Raw genomic sequence first — 16,481 nt, forward strand, 5'->3', positions numbered from 1 at the left:
ACAATGTAAGTCAGACTTACATATGTTTATTGAACGTGGAACTTGTAGAACAACAATTTTATCAGCCCCACTTTATGTCAATCACGTTTGCACAGTGCCGCAGAATATTTCGCCTGTAAAGATTTTTCAGACCGCGGTCGATTTTATGCGTTTTACGCACCTGTCTAGTGGGGTGTTGTGACAGGCTGTCAGCTACTGATAGCCTACTACTCTCGAGTGCAGCGAAAAAACGCACCAGTGTGCAACCACCTTAATACGCTTGGATTTGGGTTGCATGAACATGAAATCAAAGGTCACACAAATGCATCTGATGAAAGAAATACTTTCGAAAAATCTACTAACAAAACAACCATGACATTCCCTTCCCCATTACATAATCCAGCATGGCCTGGGATACAATTGGCCAGTCTACTGTTGACCCCACTGTGCGGGGTGGCCCATGCTGTACAGTAGCCCTACTGTTCACACGCATAGGGGTAGAATGAAAGATAAAGAGATGGAGGGAAAGGAAGTTTTTGATACATTACATTTTTTGCAATTTCAGTCTGGAAATATGAAAATAAAAGCTAAACGGATGGATGGACATAAAACAACGCCATGGCTATCACCATTGGAGGTGTAAAAAGACAGAGTGATGACGGAGAGAGAGAGAGAGGGAAGTTAATGTATAAGTTATAGGTCAGTGCAGAGAAAGCAGTGTCTGTTGTCTCGCGAAGAGTCGCGATGCATCTCCACCGCTGGTGAGAAGAGAGGGAGTCAGAGAGGAACAAAAGGTCATTTCTATTAAGACCTCAGTGAACAGAGGAGGAGAACAGGGTGATTATGGAACGACAGGATGAAACGGGTCATCATGTGCCTCTCACCACAGAGTGTGTGCAGTATGTAAAATCCTACCAGTCGAAGTAAAGTAATGGTCCCATCCCACTACATATACTAGTATTCACAGTCAGTAGGCCAATGGTTCTAAAACCTTTTACGAGGGGCGCTATACAGCTTTTCGTCCCGTTATGATCATGGTGAAAAGATGAGTTTTTGAGTTTTTTAACCAAGATTTCCAAAGTCTGACTATATGGAGACGCAATGGGCTAGTAAGTGTCTTGAGGGTAGTAGTATTTCGTTGTTATTGATATTACTCGCTATGAATTACTTTCCAATTCTATCTGCCCCTAATCTTCATACCTAGGCTCTATTTATAGTCATAAACAAACAATGTCACTGCCATGACATCATGCTGTTACCCGTTGTCGTGGGAACATACTCCCCCCAGTGAACGCAGTGCCTGGGCTCACCAACTATGCTACTCACGGCAACGAGTTCTGCGGTGTGGTTTGTCCTCTACGGGCTTCTTGATTTCCTCTCTCATGACGGTGGCTTCGGCAGGCAACGCTACGGATCGCGTGTAGGTGCGATTGTCTATTTGCACCACGGCTGTTCTCATGCGGCTGTCTTTCCCTGGCAGAACCTCTGTCACTTTGCCTATTTGCCAGAATGCTCTGGGGAGCTGGGGATCCATGACCAGGACATACAGTAGGTTCCGATGACGATATTCTCTCGTTCTGCGATCCACCTGCGTGTTTGTAAGGACGACAGGAAGTAACGCACGTAGCGTTTCCAGAATTGGTCGGCTAGGACCTGAGAATGTTGCCATCTTCTGTGGCTGAGAAGTTCGACTTCAGGGTAGATGACTTGTGGCATCGAGGCATCGGGCCGGCACATGAGAAGGTGATTTGGCGTCACTGGGTCGGGGTCTGCCGCGTCTGAAGAGACGTAGCCCAGAGGCCTGGAATTCAAGATAGCTTCCATCTCGATCAGCGTTGTCGCTAGTACTTCTTCAGGGACGGTTTGTGTCCCTATCACCCGAAGAATCGTTTTAACAGATCTCATCTTTCTTTCACAGGCCCCTCCGAAATGTGGAGAGAATGGCGGGTTAAATCGAAATCGATTTGCAGGGGGGCTATCTTTGTCCTGAGTTTGGATCTGCTTTTTAGGTACTCAGATCAAGCGCATCAGTCCCGACCATAAGGACTCCGAATCCCCCGTACCTAAACAGTAGATCCAAAACGACAGGTGGTAGCTGGGGTGGAGGAGGGTGAGCAGCAAAGTTTAGCATACAGCAGCGCAGCAGAATCAGCAGCAGCAAGCAAGCAAGCGGGAGGAGGAGTGCAAACTCTTCCAGTTTAAATAGCCGGTATGAAGATGGAGTGAGTGTGTGATTGGCTGAGTGAATCATGTGAATGAGAGCGTGATGCTGAGGCGGCCCAATTAACGGCCGGCAGCGACTGCACTGAGGTTTCCTGACTGAACTCAGCTCATGTCTATGAGATATGTTTATGTTTTTTTTAGAGCACGAAAATCGTTTGCCAGCCAAGTGTATAGACTTGGGAGTATAGAAATGGAACCAAATGGACCCTGTAAGTGTCCATTTGGTTCCATAATGTGTCCCTTATTTGAATTGTTGGGAGTTAACCTAGGGTTGGGAACCCTACCTGTGGCTGTCCTATCGTTATCATTAATGAGGTCTATCACTGTCGTCATCAGCGGACTTGACCTGTGCATGGCAAATTGCAGTTATTTGTACATTTTGGTACAGGGAGTAGAGGAGGAGATAATACAGGATACATCTGCACAGGCTGTGGTTGAGTCCTGTGTGTCCAGTCTGGACTGGACTATGGTGTAAATGTATGAGCTGTAATTTCTAAATGGCATTCTTCCATTGGAGTTCCTGGTCCCTAGGTGGAAGAGGGCAGTGTGTAGTCGTGTTGTGGTTATGGTTTCGTCTGTGGATCTGTTTTACTGACAGGTGAATTGGTGGGCAACCTGCTATTCATCAGATCTTTGTCTTGCATCATTATGTTCATATGGGGGAGACTCACCACACCAGTAGTTTAGACCATTTAACTTGCTTTTTTGGAACTGGAATTATTGTCTTCACCAGGCAGAACGCCAAAGCCATGGGGAGAGACTGTTTTGCACACTGTCCGAGTGTCCGTCCATGCGTGTGTCCGTCTGTGATCAGCTAATCGGCAGCACCATTGGCTAGATTGCAGTGAAACTGTGTGCACAGTAACCTCGCGTCACCAGGAGGAAAGCCTGGTCTGTGTTCCAAAATCGCCGTGTGAACCGGTCTGGAGCGGATGGTAATTCACGTCATGTTGTAGTCAGATTTGTAGTCATCAGGCAGCACCTACTTTGATCCAAAAATTGTGCAATTCGGTACACATGATCTTTATACCGGTAGTCATGTGATCAAGACAGATCTGTCTGATGTTTTTATTTTCTATCGTGGTTGGGTAAGATTGACATGTAAAGTGTGCAGGTGTGGGCTGTTTTTAACAAAATGCATCATCAACGCAGCGTCCACTTGCTGTGAAACTTTGCACGCACATTTCCACTACGTTGAGGAACAAATGCCAGCCTTATAACATTGCCATTATTATAGTGCCACCAGGAGATTTTTTTTTAAATAATTACGTGTACTCCTACACATTTTGTCAAACATCACACAAGCAATCGGTACACATGTCGATAGTCATGTGATCAAGATGGATCGATCTGTCCATTTATTTTATTGTGTATCTTGATTGGCTAAAATTGGCATGTATGATACACATCTAAAATTTGCGTGAGTGGCTATTTATGAACAAAATGTTTCAAACCATGGACGTGACCTGGTGAAGACCTGTGGACCTGGTAAAGACCATGGACGTGACCTGGTGAAGACCATGGACGTGACCTGGTGAAGACCATGGACGTGACCTGGTGAAGACCATGGACGTGACCTGGTGAAGACCTGTGGACCTGGTGAAGACCTGTGGACCTAGTGAAGACCATGGACGTGACCTGGTGAAGACCTGTGGACCTGGTGAAGACCTGTGGACCTGGTGAAGACCTGTGGACCTAGTGAAGACCATGGACGTGACCTGGTGAAGACCTGTGGACCTGGTGAAGACCCTGGACGTGACCTGGTGAAGACCTGTGCTCTGAGGAGCACTTTTTCTACTTGTTCCTGATTTGACTCTCTCCCTACCAAGGAGGATCTACAAGCTCTCAATGAGCTTTACCACCAAGGACGGATTGGTTGGAATAACCAAACTCCGGATGGCTCCTAATCTTAATCTGGTTCTTAAAACACGATTAATTAAGAGACTACAACCTCTGTTCTACACTTTGAATCTTGGCAACTACTACATCAGGATTAACGGCCTATTGGCAAACACATCCGTTTTTCGTGTGTGTGTGTGTGTGTGTGTGTGTGTGTGTGTGTGTGTGTGTGTGTGTGTGTGTGTGTGTGTGTGTGTGTGTGTGTGTGTGTGTGTGTGCGTGCGCGTGCGCGTGTGCGTGTGCGTGCGCGTCTGCGTGTGCGCATGCAGGCAGTACTTGAATGAGCATTAGTGGGTGAACTGCTGGTGCAAAAGGTAATATGACCACAGGGCCAGAGTTGCCTTTCTGCAAAACCACATGACACACACACTCAAAACAAGCTAGCCCACACAGATAAGATACTGTTCCTCACACAAGGAACTGTTCCTCACACACAATTGTGTCTATTATGATGTCGGTATTATGATTGTTCCAATGCAGGTGTCAAACAGTTTATCTGTTAATATAGCTGAATTGTTTTCATGACTTCATTGTTTTGCATCCCGCAACACAACAGATATTCATGATGAGTGATGATACATTCGCTCCCATTGGGGATTGTTGTTGTTGAGGTTCATGTAACAAATAGCAAGTTAAATTGAGCTACATAGTTTAATATAAAGTTAATGACTGAGCTCTATGTTATAGATGAAAGTTGATTTTTGCAGTGAATACTAGCAGCCATGGTAGTACATAACTAGCACATTTGGAGTTGTTGGAGGTGGTCTCCATTTAGAAATTGTGGACCTGGTGTTGGGTTGGACACCGTACAGTTTAAAATATTTTAAGCAGATCGCACACCATACATGGCACTAATACGCCCTGCCATTTTTATTGTCCCATCAAATTGAATCCCAGTGCTCTGATCACTGATCATCAGACAGGTCTTTATATGCTCTGCTGCGTGCAGCAGCATAAAGTGCTGTGCAATAGATAATGTGTTGGTGACCTTGCTGGAGATCACAGCTTGTAGCCTGGTCTGTCTCTCAGTCACAGACGGGGATGTCACGTCACTCAAAGACGTCACTCAATTCCCCATCATATAACACAGGCGACTGGATTCTGGCTGCTATCTGCTAATGCACAGTAAAATCCTCTTTGTTCATTTTACTGAGAGTATACAAATGGACCCAAATGAACCAATTTCTATACTCTAAGGCAGGGATGGGCAACTTTGACGATGGCGAGGGCCAATATATTTCCACACTCACTCCAGAGGGCCACAGTGCATATTACTGTCGTAGCAAAAATAGCCGATCTACAAGCTCAAAACGCATCGCAATGCGACGCGTTTTGAGCTTGTAGATCAGCTATTTTTGCTATATTTGAATTGAAAACCTGAATACATTTTTGCTATTTTTTAATTGGAATTCTGAAATTTTCAAATGCATTTAGATATAGTTATGTTAACTTTATGAACTGTTAACATAACTACATTGGACACAAAAAGACAATAACATTTTAATACTAGTCATTAAGTACTAGTCATTTAATACTAGTCATGAAGTAATTAAAGCGGGTTTGGAATTGCAACAGCTGAAATCAATACTATATCAGTATTCTGATATTAACATGCGGGCCGCATTAAGTGAAGGTGGGGGCCGCATGTGACCCCCGGGCCGCCAGTTGCCCACCCTTGCTCACAGGGTTTAAATGAACAAAGATGATGTGAGTTGTTGCCCTTCCCTAAAGGCACTTGATGTCCTCTCAGTGGCATTCATACGTTCAATTTCAATGGACAATGCAGTATGAAAGGAGAGAAAGAGAGTGAGAGAGAAACAGTGACAAAATATGTTCCCCTGTGATCTGTACCCAGTGTGTGTTGCACGCACGCACGCACGCACGCACTTTAATATTAAAGATGAAGTGCCGAGTTAGCCATAGGCTAATTAATTGTCATCTGTAGTTCCTTAGACATAGGAAGTGTGGTTGAATATGCATGTCATATTTGTGATGTCATCGCCCACTGACCTGTAAAACGCTATGAAGCCCATTTAAAAAGGCGTTGCATCTTTTCCCATCAGCTGGCCCCATTCTGAATGAGTACGCACTGGCTTATTCATGGAAGCTCTGGATGACTGGCCATAATAAAAAATACAGTTTTCCACTTGATTAATTTGGTCAGTCAAAACAATACAGCATACTCTCCAATAACTGCATGTAACCTTCATCCATAAGCTCACACGTTTATAATATCTAAGATCGTAGTGGCTATTTTTGTCATTATGATGGACTTTAAATTATCCACATTAATCATGTCCTCCCTATTTATGTATTTTTTTTAAATCAAATATTGGGTTAATATAACACTGATCTCACATGATTGTAGACTGGCTAAAGAAATAGCCAAAGTATACAGTACAATAGGGCTTAAGTGATTACGCATGCAAAAGTTGATGTGGTGGGATGGATAGAGGAATGCTGACTGTACCATCCCTCCCTGCTAGAGGTGAATGGGTGAGAGGAGTGCAGTGAAGAAAGGGAGAGAGAAATGAGAACATGAACAGTACAGCGACAAAGTATCTTTGTGTAAAGTGACAGACCCTTCGAGATCCACTGAAACATCCAGAGCAAAGGGTGTGTGTGTGTGTGTGTGTGTGTGTGTGTGTGTGTGTGTGTGTGTGTGTGTGTGTGTGTGTGTGTGTGTGTGTGTGTGTGTGTGTGTGTGTGTGTGTGTGTGTGTGTGTGTGTGTGTGTGTGTGTGTGTGTGTGTGTGTGTGTGTCAGTCAATAGTCTCACACTTTGAGGCCAACCAAGGGCTTCTAATTGTCTGGGAGCATCAAGGCAGCAGGACGGCAGCCTAATCCACAGAGAGAAGTCTGTTTTCTGTAAACAAGATGAATGAGGTGCACCGCCGTTAGAAACACACACACACACACACACAAGGGCACACATGCAGTCCCAGGCAGGGACTCGATGTCCCTGGCGACACGTGCAATTAAGTCATACTAGAGGGCAGCTGAGGGGCCAGGGTGAATAGCGAGAGGGTCCAATCAAAGGCCAGGTGGAGCTATCTCATTAGTCCCTGTCCTATTTACAGTAAACGGACGATTGTTCAATTGAATGCCCAACAATGTCCTAGAGCGAAGGACAGGAGGGGTGGATGGGAGATGGAGTGGTGAGTACAAAATGATTGCTAACTACCAATGGAAATTGACCGGTGCATGTGATGAACACGTTCGACTCTCAATAGGAGATGCAAGGCTGACGTCACGGTAGGCTGTCACGCCTACCGGCGCCATTGTGATTGTGATGGCCTACAAGCCCTACTACATATTAGATCTGCATCAAGTGTATAAAGTTGGTGTTTGAGTGTTTAGTGCACGGTGCTAGAGCTCTTTCAGTTCGCCAAAATGGGATTTATTAAGCCTACTTGAGTAGCCTACTGTTGTGTGAAATACAACAAGTAGGCTTGTCTGTTTTATGTTGAACCACCGCTGTACTTTACGGTGTACAGAGAAGCATACAAAAAAAACCCAGATTTGTTTGATATTTCATGATTGCCTGAAAATAAGTACATTTCAATAGGATTCTGTATATAGGGTTTAGTAGACGAGCATCATCATCATCATCATCATCTTTCGTTTACATTTTAGGATTGAAGCACTTATCCACAGCATTTCACAAGTATTATGTGCAGTAGGAGGATGTGGGCTGAAAAGAGAGAAGATTTTCTGACAGCACAGAACGAGTTTCGGTGACATTAAAGAACAGGCACAGAACAGCGTGTTCTTCCTTGAAGACAAACTGTTTATTATTCAGCTGTCTGTTCTGTGAGAGAGATCAAGAACTTAGAAACAGATGCGGCAAGTTTAGGAGGTTTGAAATTAAATGGAGATTAAGGTTTCATTTGCGATTAAGAAAGCCACTGTTTGCTTCCGTAATAGCAGTAACGGCAATGAGGAGAGAGTGAGTGAGAGAGAGAGAGAGAGAGAGAGAGCGAGCATGCATGCACCCACGCACAGCGCATGCACACACAAATAGCAAAAGGCACAGCGCAGGAGAGTGATTGAAGTAATAAACAGCAGTATCAGTGATGTTTATGTCATGTATTTGAGCAGTTGAACGCTTTCATCAGGTGATGCCCCGCTGTTCTCTGCCTCATTATCAGATGGCAGGGATGGCCATGCAGAGCAGAGCAGCACCAGCACACCCACCATGCACGCTGTTTGTTGTTCCACTGAAGGCATGCGGTCGGCTACGTGATGAGGCTGCTGCTGTGTCCCTGGGGATGATTGCATGCTCAGCCTTATGACTCCTTATTGAATGCCTCTTTTTTATCATGTTCTACAGTAAAAGTTCATTTTTAAAACCAAAGACATTAAGCGATAATTTGGCTTCTTCAAGGTGATGTTTCATCTTCACCTGGTCTGAGAATGGTGGTGTACTGTAGTAGGACTTGTAGTAGGACTTGAGAATGGTAGTGTACTGTAGTAGGACTTGCGAATGGTGGTGTACTGTAGTAGGACTTGTAGTAGGACTTGAGAATGGTGGTGTACTGTAGTAGGACTTGAGAATGGTGGTGTACTGTAGTAGGACTTGTAGTAGGACTTGAGAATGGTGGTGTACTGTAGTAGGACTTGTAGTGGGACTTGAGAATGGTGGTGTACTGTAGTAGGACTTGAGAATGGTGGTGTACTGTAGTATGACTTGAGAATGGTAGTGTACTGTAGTAGGACTTGAGAATGGTGGTGTACTGTAGTAGGACTTGAGCATGGTGGTGTACTGTAGTATGACTTGTAGTAGGACTTGAGAATGGTGGTGTACTGTAGTAGGACTTGAGAATGGTGGTGTACTGTAGTATGACTTGTAGTAGGACTTGAGAATGGTGGTGTACTGTAGTATGACTTGAGAATGGTGGTGTACTGTAGTAGGACTTGTAGTAGGACTTGAGAATGGTGGTGTACTGTAGTATGACTTGAGAATGGTAGTGTACTGTAGTATGACTTGAGAATGGTGGTGTACTGTAGTAGGACTTGAGCATGGTGGTGTACTGTAGTATGACTTGTAGTAGGACTTGAGAATGGTGGTGTACTGTAGTATGACTTGAGAATGGTGGTGTACTGTAGTATGACTTGTAGTAGGACTTGAGAATGGTGGTGTACTGTAGTATGACTTGAGAATGGTGGTGTACTGTAGTAGGACTTGTAGTAGGACTTGAGAATGGTGGTGTACTGTAGTATGACTTGAGAATGGTGGTGTACTGTAGTAGGACTTGAGCATGGTGGTGTACTGTAGTATGACTTGTAGTAGGACTTGAGAATGGTGGTGTACTGTAGTATGACTTGAGAATGGTGGTGTACTGTAGTAGGACTTGTAGTAGGACTTGAGAATGGTGGTGTACTGTAGTATGACTTGAGAATGGTGGTGTACTGTAGTAGGACTTGTAGTAGGACTTGAGAATGGTGGTGTACTGTAGTATGACTTGAGAATGGTGGTGTACTGTAGTATGACTTGAGAATGGTGGTGTACTGTAGTAGGACTTGTAGTAGGACTTGAGAATGGTGTACTGTAGTATGACTTGAGAATGGTGGTGTACTGTAGTATGACTTGAGAATGGTGGTGTACTGTAGTAGGACTTGTAGTATGACTTGAGAATGGTGGTGTACTGTAGTATGACTTGAGAATGCCGGTGTACTGTAGTAGTACTTGTAGTAGGACTTGAGAATGGTGGTGTACTGTAGTAGGACTTGAGAATGGTGGTGTACTGTAGTAGGACTTGTAGTAGGACTTGAGAATGGTGGTGTACTGTAGTAGGACTTGTAGTGGGACTTGAGAATGGTAGTGGGACTTGAGAATGGTGGTGTACTGTAGTAGGACTTGTAGTAGGACTTGAGAATGGTGGTGTACTGTAGTATGACTTGTAGTGGGACTTGAGAATGGTGGTGTACTGTAGTAGGACTTGAGAATGGTGGTGTACTGTAGTAGGACTTGTAGTAGGACTTGAGAATGGTGGTGTACTGTAGTAGGACTTGTAGTGGGACTTGAGAATGGTGGTGTACTGTAGTATGACTTGAGAATGGTGGTGTACTGTAGTAGGACTTGTAGTGGGACTTGAGAATGGTGGTGTACTGTAGTAGGACTTGTAGTGGGACTTGAGAATGGACGATAGCTGCTCCCTGGAAGAAGTGTTCGCCTCCCTGTGTGACGATGCTGATGAAAGCGACAACGCGTGGGTCTTCATGGACCTATTGAAACAAATGCTTCATCTGGATCCAGAGGAGAGGATAACACCTGACCAGGTGTTGGACCATCCCTTCATCACCACCAAGCCAAGTCCCACCAAACCACTGCGTCGTAGCAAGTCCACACAATAGTGTGCAATCTTGAGGTGGAGGTTTTTGTTTTGAGGAACAATTAGAACTTTCGACCGAATCAATGGAGAGATTACACTCCACTGCTGTTGCACTGGTACTGTCACGTACAGTGATATTTCTCCCACCTGTACAAGAGACTGCATTGATATCTCTGCTGCTACTCATTGCTGCTGCAAATCTTTCTCTGTACTTGTGCAAGAATTTGTCAAATTTGACCATGCATACTTGATATTGTAACTTGGACAATAACTTGGCCCGTAGCACTTGCCCTAGCCTAGCCCCTTAGATAGCACATTATGTAGACTTAGATAGTATTTTAAACAGACTTGTAGCTTGTTACGTAGACAGCTCTAGAATTGCACTTTATGTAGTCATAGCACTTTATAGTACACATGTATAATATATTATATAGTATAGTATGTATAGTTTACATAGATACTCCACTGTTACGTTCTTAGTCTACGCATGATTCATGATAACTACTTTTTATATATGTGATGTATGCCATGCTTTTGTTATTGCTTAATGTAAGTCGCTCTGGATTAAGAGCATCTGCTAAATGCCTAAATTGTAATTGTAAATTGTAAATTGTAATTGTGGTGTACTGTAGTAGGACTTGTAGTAGGACTTGAGAATGGTGGTGTACTGTAGTAGGACTTGTAGTGGGACTTGAGAATGGTGGTGTACTGTAGTAGGACTTGTAGTAGGACTTGAGAATGGTGGTGTACTGTAGTAGGACTTGAGAATGGTGGTGTACTGTAGTAGGACTTGAGAATGGTGGTGTACTGTAGTAGGACTTGTAGTGGGACTTGAGAATGGTGGTGTACTGTAGTATGACTTGAGAATGCCGGTGTACTGTAGTAGTACTTGTAGTAGGACTTGAGAATGGTGGTGTACTGTAGTAGGACTTGAGAATGGTGGTGTACTGTAGTAGGACTTGTAGTAGGACTTGAGAATGGTGGTGTACTGTAGTAGGACTTGTAGTGGGACTTGAGAATGGTAGTGGGACTTGAGAATGGTGGTGTACTGTAGTAGGACTTGTAGTAGGACTTGAGAATGGTGGTGTACTGTAGTATGACTTGTAGTGGGACTTGAGAATGGTGGTGTACTGTAGTAGGACTTGAGAATGGTGGTGTACTGTAGTAGGACTTGTAGTAGGACTTGAGAATGGTGGTGTACTGTAGTAGGACTTGTAGTGGGACTTGAGAATGGTGGTGTACTGTAGTATGACTTGAGAATGGTGGTGTACTGTAGTAGGACTTGTAGTGGGACTTGAGAATGGTGGTGTACTGTAGTAGGACTTGTAGTGGGACTTGAGAATGGACGATAGCTGCTCCCTGGAAGAAGTGTTCGCCTCCCTGTGTGACGATGCTGATGAAAGCGACAACGCGTGGGTCTTCATGGACCTATTGAAACAAATGCTTCATCTGGATCCAGAGGAGAGGATAACACCTGACCAGGTGTTGGACCATCCCTTCATCACCACCAAGCCAAGTCCCACCAAACCACTGCGTCGTAGCAAGTCCACACAATAGTGTGCAATCTTGAGGTGGAGGTTTTTGTTTTGAGGAACAATTAGAACTTTCGACCGAATCAATGGAGAGATTACACTCCACTGCTGTTGCACTGGTACTGTCACGTACAGTGATATTTCTCCCACCTGTACAAGAGACTGCATTGATATCTCTGCTGCTACTCATTGCTGCTGCAAATCTTTCTCTGTACTTGTGCAAGAATTTGTCAAATTTGACCATGCATACTTGATATTGTAACTTGGACAATAACTTGGCCCGTAGCACTTGCCCTAGCCTAGCCCCTTAGATAGCACATTATGTAGACTTAGATAGTATTTTAAACAGACTTGTAGCTTGTTACGTAGACAGCTCTAGAATTGCACTTTATGTAGTCATAGCACTTTATAGTACACATGTATAATATATTATATAGTATAGTATGTATAGTTTACATAGATACTCCACTGTTACGTTCTTAGTCTACGCATGATTCATGATAACTACTTTTTATATATGTGATGTATGCCATGCTTTTGTTATTGCTTAATGTAAGTCGCTCTGGATTAAGAGCGTCTGCTAAATGCCTAAATTGTAATTGTAAATTGTAAATTGTAATTGTGGTGTACTGTAGTAGGACTTGTAGTAGGACTTGAGAATGGTGGTGTACTGTAGTAGGACTTGTAGTGGGACTTGAGAATGGTGGTGTACTGTAGTAGGACTTGTAGTAGGACTTGAGAATGGTGGTGTACTGTAGTAGGACTTGAGAATGGTGGTGTACTGTAGTAGGACTTGAGAATGGTGGTGTACTGTAGTAGGACTTGTAGTGGGACTTGAGAATGGTGGTGTACTGTAGTAGGACTTGTAGTAGGACTTGAGAATGGTGGTGTACTGTAGTAGGACTTGAGAATGGTGGTGTACTGTAGTATGACTTGAGAATGGTGGTGTACTGTAGTAGGACTTGTAGTGGGACTTGAGAATGGTGGTGTACTGTAGTAGGACTTGTAGTAAGACTTGATGATGGTGGTGTACTGTAGTAGGACTTGAGAATGGTGGTGTACTGTAGTAGGACTTGTAGTGGGACTTGAGAATGGTGGTGTACTGTAGTAGGACTTGTAGTAGGACTTGAGGATGGTGGTGTACTGTAGTAGGACTTGCGGGTGGGTTTATAGGTGGTCGGATCATGGCGTTGTGTGACTACTAGCCTTACACAAATTGTAGATTGATTTCTGACAATGTTATCCTCTCTCTCTCTCTCTCTGTCTCTCTGTCTCTCTCTCTCCTCCCTCACACCAGGCTTCTCAACACAATGAACAAGATGAAGAACTTTAAGAGGCGTTTCTCTCTATCTGTTCCCCGCACTGAAACCATTGAGGAAAATGAGTTCACAGAGCAGATAAACCAGTTTAACATCCGACATACTCAAGGTAAGAACCAGTCCCTGACTCAGCCTGGTCGCCCCTTGCTCTAAAATCACCAGATGACAATGGGCAGGGTTTGTCAAACGTTCAAATGCACTAAGAGTTGTGTCTGAGCACGCATCCACCTCATTGACGGTAGACTGCTGGGCGAGTGCTGGCGCTTTGGCATGGGTGGTCAGATCAACATGGAATGAATTCTGTACTGGCCATATAAGGAGAATGTCTTGAGTGTTCAGGGTTTGATGAGGTCTTATTTGCGACAGCAGGTCACATTTACTATGACATCAGGGATCTCTATCCCTGATGATGTCACGTGATGTCACGAGACCTATCTATGGGGATAATAAGTGACTGACTGACAGGAAATGGACGTTTTAATAGTAAATGTGACCTGCGGTCGCAATTACTATCCACTGGCCTTCAACCAGTGACCCAGCTTTAGCAATGCAGCCTGGCACTGGCAGTGGCATCCAATTATATTGCGATGCTTGAGGGATTACTCCACCAGCACAAATGACAACCAAGTGGTAATGAAGAAAGTTTATTCCAAATCACACCGTGTAATTTGAATAGCCTCGTTGTCTTCATGTACTTACATAATTAAGCCTGATGTCAAGATATGTCATCTCTAACTACGTGTAGTCACACACTTTATCTCCCAGTACACTCCTATTACTGGTTCAGAGCAGCGGCGGTACATTTCTGCAGCTCATTAACAAGGCGAAGAAATGAGTGAGACAGACAGGGGTATCGCTGTGTGATCCTCAGGTGAGATTAGCTCCTTGTAACAGCAGACTTTGTATCAGCCTGGATTCTCCTGGTGGTTTTGTGTCTATTTCAGTCCGTGAGCAGCTGCATCAAACTCTCAAAGAAAATAAATGTCAATCAGCCTCAGTTCACTGAACACAATGAAGTCACTAGCGTTCCCTCAGGACTGCGCACACATACCTTGGCTTACAATACAAAACACACACATGGTAGGCACATGCAGGTAGGCACACGCACACACGCACGCACGCACGCACGCACGCACGCACGCACGCACGCACGCACACACACACACACACACAGATAAACAAGCTACTGTACTTCTTGGATATTAATCAAGCAACTAACAACTTAAATCAGGCGGGGCGGCAGTGGCTCAGGGGTAGAGTGACTGGAGTTCGAACCCGGGCTCCCCCAGAGTTAGTGTCGAAGTGTCCTTGAGCAAGACTCTGAACCCCTAATTGCTCCCGATGTGCAGGTTGGTGCCTTGCATGATTTCTGCCGGCATCGGTGTGTGAATGGGTGTGAATGGGTGAATGTAATGCACAATCTCTGTAAACCACCTTGGATAAAGGCGCTATATAAATGCACCATTTACCATTTACCACACACACACACACACACACACACGAGGTGAAGACGTGAAAAACACGCCACCATGACCGATTTCTAAGGCACCATCTGTGGTAAATTATATACCATTCACCATACAAAAATACTGTTAAAACTGGAAGCTGGGAGAGCACCGGAGAAAATGTGAGACGGCACGACAGCAGAGTAAGATGTTCCTCAGAGATGGTTTATTTCGCAACACACAGCGCAGCATACAGGTTAAATGCTCACGCCAGCCAGAATGGCCTGACGTACATCCACAAAGGGCTCGCGCCCAACTGACAAAGTAGTCGTCTTTGGGTTAACCTTTTAAGCATTTTACATGAGGGTAGGGTGTCGACAGAAATATGCATACTTTTAGTCCTTTGCTCAAACAGTCTGTTCCTTCATGTCAACAAACTCCTTTGTCATACAAATAGCCACAGGAAGGCACATAGCAAATGGCAAGGCCCTCACCACATGGGACCGGGTGTGGGAAAGACAGTCACAGACACCTCCAAATGCCAACATGCAAGTCAAGATGAGCACAGTAGCACACATTACTTAGAATTATGAATTCCAGATTCCACACTCTCATGGTTATAAATAATATTCAAATATGGCTTCCCTGTGTACTGTATATGTGTGCTCAATCGAAATACACCACTTTAGTGACATCATGAAATCATCCCCTCCATTATCCGCCCCTCCATTATCATACAACAAAAGCTATGGGCGAGGCTTAAGTTCAGGTGGGTGGTGCTAATGTGAAAACCAGGTATACTTAATGAACTGGTGGTTGTGGCCACATAAAAACATCATTTAACACTTCCTGTACACATTGTTTTGAAAAAAAATCTTCCTCCTTAGTATAATCATAGTACCTGATGATCATGTACCTGATTTTATGGGGGGGGGGGGGGGGGGGGGGGGGGATTGTATCTTTAAGTCTTGTCTCTAACACCTGCAGTAATCCTCTTATCCTCCATCTAGTCTCCTTGTCATTAGCTTCATATTCATCCATCGTCTCCTCTTGTTGAGAACAAGATGGATGGATGTTGATAGTGGGGAGGAGAGAATTGTGGGCAGCTAGCTGCGAAACATATGGAAAACAGACAAGACTAGCAGCTCAGCCCTTATCACTTGGTATCTGGAAATAGATCTCACACCCAGTAGACTTTGCCAGTAGAGTCTCTCTCTCTCTCTCTCTCTCTCTCTCTCTCTCTCTCTGCACGTGCATGCCTCTGTGAAGAACATAATGGGGATATTTTAGGATTATTTGAGGTTTATGGCACTGGTTAGTAGGCTAGGAATTTAACAAATGGGTTTAGGTTAAGTGTTAAGAAGTACGGTAATTTGAAATCAACTAAGTATAGTAATTAGGGATGTCCCGATCAAATTTTTTTGCTCGCGATCCGATTCCGATAATTCGATTTTGAGTATCTGCCGATAGCGATTATTCCTGATATATATTTTTATAGAACACTTTATGCCATATCACATAATCACAATAGTACAATATCCAAATCACAGACAATATCCAGACTAATATCATGATATGGATATAATATTGATACTAGGAATGTTCCAATCACGTTCTTTTGCTCCAGATCCGATTCCAATCATTTGTAAATGACTTGATCGGCCCCGATTGATCGGCCCTGATTGATCGGCTCCGATGACGTGATCGGATGGGGACAACCCTAATAGTAATATGACACACACACGATAAC

At 44.1% G+C, this 16,481-nt stretch overlaps 1 protein-coding gene across 1 annotated transcript in view; it reads left to right on the plus strand.

The window, feature by feature from the left end:
- cdk18 (cyclin dependent kinase 18) overlaps nt 1-16,481 on the plus strand; it is a gene marked incomplete at its 3' end in the record, with an annotated part of 47,614 nt that overhangs the window by 12,048 nt on the left and 19,085 nt on the right. The window contains exon 2 of the mRNA XM_079510172.1: nt 13,265-13,395. Within this exon, the coding sequence (XP_079366298.1) occupies nt 13,265-13,395 (131 nt within the window). The remainder of the gene's footprint in view (nt 1-13,264; nt 13,396-16,481) is intronic.

Source organism: Electrona antarctica, assembly GCF_951216825.1.
Source record: "Electrona antarctica genome assembly, chromosome: 9".
Lineage (NCBI taxonomy): Eukaryota > Metazoa > Chordata > Actinopteri > Myctophiformes > Myctophidae > Electrona > Electrona antarctica.